The 9,584-nt window shown below is 36.4% G+C and overlaps 2 protein-coding genes across 2 annotated transcripts in view; one reads left to right on the top strand and one right to left on the bottom strand.

Moving 5' to 3' along the window:
* Window positions 1–5,897: 5,897 nt before the first annotated feature.
* LOC124795593 (myb-like protein X) lies at window positions 5,898–8,950 on the bottom strand. Its single transcript, XM_047259665.1, has 4 exons — window positions 8,936–8,950; window positions 7,580–7,887; window positions 6,676–6,856; window positions 5,898–6,578 (listed from the first exon to the last, which is right to left on the bottom strand). Exons 1-4 carry the CDS (start codon window positions 8,948–8,950, stop codon window positions 5,898–5,900), a joined length of 1,185 nt encoding a protein of 394 aa, XP_047115621.1.
* LOC124796385 (motile sperm domain-containing protein 2-like) overlaps window positions 8,674–9,584 on the top strand; it is a 50,421-nt gene continuing 49,510 nt past the window's right edge. The window contains exon 1 of the mRNA XM_047260554.1: window positions 8,674–9,328. Within this exon, the coding sequence (XP_047116510.1) occupies window positions 9,179–9,328 (150 nt within the window). The 5' untranslated portion in view covers window positions 8,674–9,178. The remainder of the gene's footprint in view (window positions 9,329–9,584) is intronic.

Genomic DNA, 9,584 nt, shown 5'->3' with positions numbered 1-9,584 from the left:
TGTGGCGGCATCAGTACCTACTTCTTAGTGTGCTACCTTCTAAGAAAATACAGAGCAGGTGAAAGGTGAGTGAATGAAAATTGATGCCCTAGACTCATCTCTCAGGACAGCCCTAGGTCCTGATTGTATTCAGTCTGTGGGTAATTCACACATATGTGGCATTCTATAAGCCCCATGTGCTCCCTCCTCCTGGTTATGCCAAATGGTGAGCATCTCAGGGAGCCAAATCTTCATTGAATGGGTGCAGGTTTGATGATTATGGATTTCCTGAGCAGGAAACTGCTGAGTGCCACCAGTCTTCTGTAATCATAAGCACTGAGCATGCTTCTGTGACCAATGTGCAGTGCAGTGGTGGAATGTTGTGTGTCACAGGGACTGAGAATCTTGGCTGAAACACCCAGATCAAGAGGATGGCGAAAACTTCAACAGAAATCCCTCAGTCTCAAAGTGTGCTGCATGCTGGTGAGATGTTTGAATGTTGAATTGGAACAGTCATTAGCAGCAACCTCTTTCCACACCTCAGTTGTATAGTGCTTATCCAGGCAAGCAGGGCACTGTCTGGGAGGCCCTTGTATCCCCTGCTGTTTGTGGGAAAACCTGGCTGATCATTTAGGTACCACGAATCCAAAAACGAGGAGTATACTGCCTGGGAGTATTCACAGCCAGTCTACTAAAAGACTGAGGGCAGCTAGTCATCCTGATAATCTGATTGTCTTTAGTAATACAGCTTATGAAGTCATAAACCAGACTGTGTTCCTAGTGATCAAGAGGAAAAGGTGTAGAGAGGCTTGCTAGTAGCTTAAAATCTATTCAACAATTGTGTAATGGTTCCTTACTGGTTGAAGCTAACAGGTCAAAGCAGGTGGAACTTCTGAGGAAGTCAAAAAAAGGGTGACTGTGACCCAGTTGTTGAGATGCGCATTCCCTCAACTTGAGCAATGGTGTGCGTCACAGTGATATTATGGGCATAGATATTTTGGAACTGAAACAAGGATGGTATTCTGGAGTAAGGAAGTGTTGAACGAAGGGTGCGAAGGAATAGTGGAGCAATTGAGAAGACCACCCCTCCCATTATGGATGTAGATGACACTCTTGTAGTTATGCCACTATGCTGTCTGTTGGTTGACAGCGTTGAAAGCATGATCAGTACCTCTACTATCCCTCAAGGCATATCCCATGCCATAGACTGTCATTGGATCAAAATGGACATTGTCTTTCCAGGTGTACTGTCTTCTTCTCTCTTTAATCCATACAAGTGCGCTCATGACTTCACAGTTTAGTGCCCTAAAACACAGTAATCATCATCATCATCATCATCATCATCAGATTCATAATCAAATGGTTCAACACTGAAATACGAATCATAAATTGTTGAACTAGCAGTGATGGAACAGTACTATCATTCCAATTGTTATGTGATGGGAAACTTCCAGCTTCCAGTGACTGCACTAGATGGACCAGTCTGGCAAACATGCTATGCAAATAGCTCAATAGGATGGTGGAAGGTTGATTGTGAAATGTACAGGAGGCACAAGGCCTTCTGTCCACCTATTAGTATGGCTTCCAGGAGCTGTGGTCTAAAATAGTTGGAAAGGCAATCTGGAAGGCTTTTTCGAAGTACCTACACCTTATTGTTGTCTTATTAAACTTGAATGAAGCATATGATACTGCCTATTGTCACTGTATCTTGATCGCATTCCAAGGCTGGAGTTTGAGGTGCTTTGTTGATTTTGTCTGCCACTTCTTGCTGTCATTGTTTTGGGGTAGTTGGCACATCTCCCAGCTCCTCACAGGCTAGGAGAATAGTTTCTCATAGGGCTCAGTGTTAGAACTTGCCCGTCTCCTTGACAACTATCAATGGACTTGGGACTCCATGTGTCGGGCAGTTACTGCTGCTCTTCAACAAATTTTGCAGATGGCACAGTTCTGTCTGTGGGCTTAGCTGAACCTTTGTCTCAAGCCCCCCAACCATGGCTTTCAGTTTTCCACAGCCAAAACTTGAGTCACGCATTTTTGTCACTGCTCTATCATCCATTGTAAGGTACTGGAGCAAGGGAGTAAATATCAAATATTAATATATCAAGTTACTCATTACTTAGGAAATCCAGAGTAATAAATGTTTTGAACACCATAGTTCAAGAAAACTGTTAATGGCACAGAAACTTAATCTTGATCACAAATGTGAATACAAGCATCTACTTTTTCATATCCTGTGCTTACCACTCTGGTTACTGTCTTAACTGCTAACAATAAACCAATTCAGTCAACATGCTAGTTTCAAAAACCACCCTCCAGCAGAACATGAAATGATTCATACCTCATGTGGTTTTCTACTTATTTGTTCATAGTCCTATCTGCTTGGCATTTGGGCTACTTTTATGCTTCCTACAAATCATTTTTCACTCAGTGCTCCAGCAGCATCTCCACTCACCACACTGCCCTCCACTTGAATCCACATAAACCAAAAGCCCCCTAAACGACAAAGAAACCTTAAATTCCCTCACTAAATCTTTCTTCAAATTTAACAGATATGGAAAACAAAAAAGTAAACAAAAAGAAAAACGTGTGTCATTAAAATTTGGATCTCACAAACTAATGCAATGTTACTGTTTCATCCTGCATTCATATACAATTATTACAAAATTAAGGGGGTGCATGTTTATCATGGCCCCAATAATAAGGGAATAGAGATTTAACTTTTAACCACAACCTGATATGTCAAATTATTTCAATAATAATTCAGTTGTACAAATATGCAACTCAATTTATTGAACGCATCAGACTAATATATCTTCACAACTGCATCATATTGAGCTTGAGTCATTGTTAGATTTTTATTTTCACATGCTCTAGATTGAAATTCTAACTTTTGTGTGGCGAAAAAAAAGAAGAGAAATTAACAAAACATGAATTGAAATACACTTTACATCATACTATCTCTTCTGTATAGAAGTACTCTTTAAGTTTTTGGTGTGGATATAAGTATCTCACGGTACATCGTGGTGAGGTATGTCGCATATGTCATGTCCACAGCGGGAGGTAATTGCTCCCACCTGGTGCTGGCTGCGTGGCTGGCGGAGGAACAAACACCACCCATCCCTCCTCCCAGACTTTTTGTGCCTGGGCAGTATTTATCTCTGAAATCAGCTCAGCACCAGGCTTGGCAGAGGGGGCAGACTGTTACTCGTCCTTGCTCCCACTGTTGCAGTTAGCTCTCGACGTGCTGAAAACATGAAGTAAATAAAAATCACAGTTGAGCTCCACTAAAAGTTCAACAAATTAACCTACCGTAATGTACTAACTGTAAGTTAGTCTTTGGGGTTCCCTATTCACTCTGTTACTGTCAGACACAATCCCTTTTGCTCTAGCATCGCTGCTTGAGTGATTCCCTTTCATTGCCAATAACATTTTGAAAATTAATAAAGTCATTTACATCTATTAAGTTTTATGAAACAAGACTGTCCTGATTGTTACTACAGTGTAACAAGGCATGAAGTCTTTCTCTTTTAGATGGTTGTGAATCTTCTGCCTTGTTAATTAATTGAAACCCTCATCTACTGACAGGTGTTGTTGATATACCTTGATGGGGACAGCTGAAAATATGTGCCCCGACCGGGACTCGAACCCGGGATCTGCTTACATGGCAGATGCTCTATCCATCTGAGCCACCGAGGACACAGATGAATAGCACGACTGCAGGGACTTGAGCCGTGCACACTTCCTGTGAGACCCACATTCCCAACTGTCCACAATCTACATACGTAATGTACCTAATAGATATTTGTCCATCCACTCATTACTCGTGCACACGAAGGTGTCAATTCCCGTAAGAGTTCAGGCAACCTGTGCGCATTTGCACAGATGAAGGTCAATGGCTGGGACATCAATGGTACGTGTTCTTTCGAGAGCAGTTACTTTCTTCATACTTCTGCTTTGTGTTTCCCCTTTTATCCTTGCTTCATTCCTCTTTTCATTGTTGTGTATTTCCTCTTTTTATGTTCTTTCTCTGCTATTTTGGTCTGTTTACTAGTGTCCACTTTATTTCACTTGTTTTTCTGCTGAGCAGTCTTCTTCAAAGACTGCCACCTCAAAAATTTGCATGGCTGTTTACTGTCACTTCTTTGAGCACGGGTTTCCCTTCTGTCTTCCATTAGCTTTGTTGATACTACGTCAATGTTTTCCTCTTCCATTCAGATGATAGGCCAGCCTTCTTTAAAATTTGTAAAAAACGTGTCAGGGTTTGTCGCACCTTGCAGATCAGATTTGTGAACTTTGATTGTGAGTGACGTTCTACTACTGCAGTTCCACTGTGTTCGCTACTTGACACTGTCTCCGTTTCCTTTATTTATTCCTGTTCATCTTCTTTGAATTTGGTTACATTATTGTGCACTGCTTGTATGTTGCTCTTTTCTTTCTAATTTTCTTCCTTATCAAAATATATACTAACTCGGAGTTCTCCACTTACTGCTACAACTTGGTATTGTTTTTGTAGGTCTGCACCCGTTTCATAACTTCCAACTTGATTGATAGTTCCCAATTTTTCAAATTTGGCACAAGTCCTTTCGTTAATTAGTTCTTCCAGATCCTTTACTTTTTGCACCCCCAGTGCTTCTTTTTAAGTGTGATACCCATGAATGCATTGGGTAGACTATATATTTTCAATTCTCTAATAGTCATGTCTTCCTTTTGTTGACCTCCACACCCTCCTGAACTTGGCATGCTTCTGTAGGTAATTTTATGTCCCATTATCTCATCATCATCCACAAAAGTGGCTCATTATATTTGTCCCCTTGTTCTACTTTATTCTCTTGCTGTTCCTTGTTTATCCCCAACAAATTTTTCTTCTGTTTTGGCAGTATTGATTATTTGCAATTGTACTGGTTATAATCTGCAATTGGACTGGTTTAATAATTGCCCCTAATTCACACTACGTCTTCACACATTATTCCACACCCCAAAAAATACGATTGTTGCAGTAAAAAATTCAACTGCAGCAAATCCAAGCAAAACTATGACATTGCTTACGATGACATTTACTGTTTTTTCTCAAATTGCTGCGGTTGTGTAGTGTGGCGCGCTCTGCAACATTGAACGTTGCTCCCTGGCATTTCCGTAATTTCTTCTGTTGTTCAATCATGTAAATGCAATCTATTCATCCAATTCACTGTTTGTTGAACACTCCATTGTGGCCAGTTGTTTCACTGTGCTGGCTCCTACTCACCACGTGACAGTGGGTATCCTCCTGGCTGTTGTCAGCATGTACTGCCAGTCCTTCCACTATCACTTTCTTGTCAGCTGAACTGTGATGTACATTGTTACAAGACATAAAAATAATTTTCATGTGCCACCTTGTGTAGTGTTCAGAGTGTAGTTGTGTTCTGTGGTCTTGATTGTAATTATTTATGTACTTTGGTCTTGTTTATAGTGGAGTTACATACTCTGGTCTTGATTATATTGAAGTCCCTGGATTTCTTTTGCTTTTATGTGGAAAATTGTCTACTGTACCACTAAACATTACTTCCTTCTGCATTGTTTTCCATCACTGTTATGCACACTGCAAACCACAATGTATTATGCGTAAAACACAGACCACTCTGGCAACATGTGGCTTGAACTGTGCACAGATTTTCAACAGACAGTGGCTGACATTTGGAGGACTGTCATCAGTGATTCAGATGTGATATATCAACTGATCTTAATTATGGTCATCTTCTTATATTGGTGTGACCACTACCAGACTTTCAGCATGAAAGCCCACTGGTAAGCTTTGTGCATTGGCAACATCAATAAGCTTCTTTATTTGCATGTTATGGAACATGATGATGATTACATGGATATTAGGTTCAGCAGTTTGGTCATGTGCATCCCATTTCTCTATAATAAAGTTTTTCTCCATTTCATAAACTTTCTTTCTGTTTTTCACTTTCTTTCTGTTTTTCACTTTCTTTCTGTTTTTCACTTTCTTTCTGTTTTTCACTTTCTTTCTGTTTTTCACTTTCTTTCTGTTTTTCACTTTCTTTCTGTTTTTCACTTTCTTTCTGTTTTTCACTTTCTTTCTGTTTTTCACTTTCTTTCTGTTTTTCACTTTCTTTCTGTTTTTCACTTTCTTTCTGTTTTTCACTTTCTTTCTGTTTTTCACTTTCGTTCTGTTTTTCACTTTCGTTCTGTTTTTCACTTTCGTTCTGTTTTTCACTTTCGTTCTGTTTTTCACTTTCGTTCTGTTTTTCACTTTCGTTCTGTTTTTCACTTTCGTTCTGTTTTTCACTTTCGTTCTGTTTTTCACTTTCGTTCTGTTTTTCACTTTCGTTCTGTTTTTCACTTTCGTTCTGTTTTTCACTTTCGTTCTGTTTTTCACTTTCGTTCTGTTTTTCACTTTCGTTCTGTTTTTCACTTTCGTTCTGTTTTTCACTTTCGTTCTGTTTTTCACTTTCGTTCTGTTTTTCACTTTCGTTCTGTTTTTCACTTTCGTTCTGTTTTTCACTTTCGTTCTGTTTTTCACTTTCGTTCTGTTTTTCACTTTCGTTCTGTTTTTCACTTTCGTTCTGTTTTTCACTTTCTTTCTGTTTTTCACTTTCTTTCTGTTTTTCACTTTCTTTCTGTTTTTCACTTTCTTTCTGTTTTTCACTTTCTTTCGTTCTGTTTTTTCACTTTCTTTCTTTCTTTCTGTTTTTTCACTTTCTTTCTTTCTTTCTGTTTTTTCACTTTCTTTCTTTCTTTCTGTTTTTTCACTTTCTTTCTTTCTTTCTGTTTTTTCACTTTCTTTCTTTCTTTCTGTTTTTTCACTTTCTTTCTTTCTTTCTGTTTTTTCACTTTCTTTCTTTCTTTCTGTTTTTTCACTTTCTTTCTTTCTTTCTTTCTGTTTTTTCACTTTCTTTCTTTCTTTCTTTCTGTTTTTTTCACTTTCTTTCTTTCTTTCTTTCTGTTTTTTTCACTTTCTTTCTTTCTTTCTTTCTGTTTTTTTCACTTTCTTTCTTTCTTTCTTTCTGTTTTTTTCACTTTCTTTCTTTCTTTCTTTCTGTTTTTTTCACTTTCTTTCTTTCTTTCTTTCTGTTTTTTCACTTTCTTTCTTTCTTTCTTTCTGTTTTTTCACTTTCTTTCTTTCTGTTTTTTCACTTTCTTTCTTTCTTTCTTTCTGTTTTTTCACTTTCTTTCTTTCTTTCTTTCTGTTTTTTCACTTTCTTTCTTTCTTTCTTTCTGTTTTTTCACTTTCTTTCTTTCTTTCTTTCTGTTTTTTCACTTTCTTTCTTTCTTTCTTTCTGTTTTTTCACTTTCTTTCTTTCTTTCTTTCTGTTTTTTCACTTTCTTTCTTTCTTTCTTTCTTTCTGTTTTTTCACTTTCTTTCTTTCTTTCTTTCTTTCTGTTTTTTCACTTTCTTTCTTTCTTTCTTTCTTTCTGTTTTTTCACTTTCTTTCTTTCTTTCTTTCTTTCTGTTTTTTCACTTTCTTTCTTTCTTTCTTTCTTTCTGTTTTTTCACTTTCTTTCTTTCTTTCTTTCTTTCTGTTTTTTCACTTTCTTTCTTTCTTTCTTTCTTTCTGTTTTTTCACTTTCTTTCTTTCTTTCTTTCTTTCTGTTTTTTCACTTTCTTTCTTTCTTTCTTTCTTTCTTTCTTTCTTTCTGTTTTTTCACTTTCTTTCTTTCTTTCTTTCTTTCTTTCTGTTTTTTCACTTTCTTTCTTTCTTTCTTTCTTTCTTTCTGTTTTTTCACTTTCTTTCTTTCTTTCTTTCTTTCTTTCTGTTTTTTCACTTTCTTTCTTTCTTTCTTTCTTTCTTTCTGTTTTTTCACTTTCTTTCTTTCTTTCTTTCTTTCTTTCTGTTTTTTCACTTTCTTTCTTTCTTTCTTTCTTTCTTTCTGTTTTTTCACTTTCTTTCTTTCTTTCTTTCTTTCTTTCTGTTTTTTCACTTTCTTTCTTTCTTTCTTTCTGTTTTTTCACTTTCTTTCTTTCTTTCTTTCTGTTTTTTCACTTTCTTTCTTTCTTTCTTTCTGTTTTTTCACTTTCTTTCTTTCTTTCTTTCTGTTTTTTCACTTTCTTTCTTTCTTTCTTTCTGTTTTTTCACTTTCTTTTTTTCTTTCTTTCTGTTTTTTCACTTTCTTTCTTTCTTTCTTTCTGTTTTTTCACTTTCTTTCTTTCTTTCTTTCTGTTTTTTCACTTTCTTTCTTTCTTTCTGTTTTTTCACTTTCTTTCTTTCTTTCTGTTTTTTCACTTTCTTTCTTTCTTTCTGTTTTTTCACTTTCTTTCTTTCTTTCTTTCTTTCTGTTTTTTCACTTTCTTTCTTTCTTTCTTTCTTTCTGTTTTTTCACTTTCTTTCTTTCTTTCTTTCTTTCTGTTTTTTCACTTTCTGTCCACCATCAATTCTATCTGTGTATTTTATGCATAATTTTCCGTTAAGTTTTATGTATCAGTTAATTTTGGCCCATTCTTAACACTTTGTAATTTCAGTCTTAGCCGTTAGCTCACTGCTAATGCGAAACTTCTTACACATTTTTTGCCTACTTTTTTGTGTTTAGATTGCTTTTTCCCTCCCTTCAAACAGCTATTTTCTTTTGTTTTCTTTCTCGTTCTCGCTTCCCGCGCCCGGGTTCACAGGTTCGATTCCCGGCAGGGTCAGGGATTTTCTCTGCCTCGTGATGACTGGGTGTTGTGTGATGTCCTTAGGTTAGTTAGGTTTAAGTAGTTCTAAGTTCTAGGGGACTGATGACCATAGATGTTAAGTCCCATAGTGCTCAGAGCCATTTGAACCATTTTTTTCTTTCTCGTACCCAAGTGAATGAAATTTTAAAAAGATCGGGAAGATGGAGATAGATTGCTTCCAGTAACAAGTGAATATGGCTACTTGGTCGAAGGCAGCATTAACATTAGTTTTTTACATTCCTATTGAATCAAATGTTCCACTATGTTACGTATTCAGAAGTCTGTTATAAGCCAACTCACACAAACCTTAGATATAACCATTTTCTTCACTTTGCGGTCATAAGAAAGTTCCAAATATTGGTGCAGTCATTGTTGAAATTGCCTTTACAAGGAAACGTGTAAAAGTTGGATTGGGCATTTCTCTGTATACCCTCTGTAACATTGTTTGTTGCATTAGTAAGTATCAAACAACTAAAAGATAAAAAAAATTCTATTTCAGCTGCTTTTAAGATAATCAAATCTTGGCTGCCAGCAAAAGCAGTTCAAAGTATGAAAACGGTAAACAAAGCATCATTGAAGGATGTTGTTCCACAAGAATGTACCCTGAAAGCTTGGGGTGGCATAGATGATTATGAATTTGTCTTTGTACCTGAGCAAAGGTCTCAACCACATGAGAAGACAGATGAAAATAAAAAGAAGGTAAATAATTTGTGACATTTCATTTATTAGATTTTATGTATGAGAATCTAGTTTGTACTGTTCCAGATGACTTAGTCAAATTTTTGTTAAACAAGTTCTTAAAATAACAATTATTCATAGCAAACATAAAGTAGAATGTTCCCAATAGGGAACATTGAAAGATTTGTTTCATTTGTAGTTGTATTTTCAAGTACTTTAACTGATAAATTTGTAATATAGTTCTTTGGTATTAATATGTATTTTCATACAATGTAGC

Source organism: Schistocerca piceifrons, chromosome 4 (genome assembly GCF_021461385.2).
Source record: "Schistocerca piceifrons isolate TAMUIC-IGC-003096 chromosome 4, iqSchPice1.1, whole genome shotgun sequence".
In the NCBI taxonomy this organism is placed as follows: Eukaryota; Metazoa; Arthropoda; class Insecta; order Orthoptera; family Acrididae; genus Schistocerca; species Schistocerca piceifrons.
The sequence above is the reverse complement of the archived record's forward strand: the minus strand, read 5'-3'. Positions and strand labels throughout refer to the sequence as shown.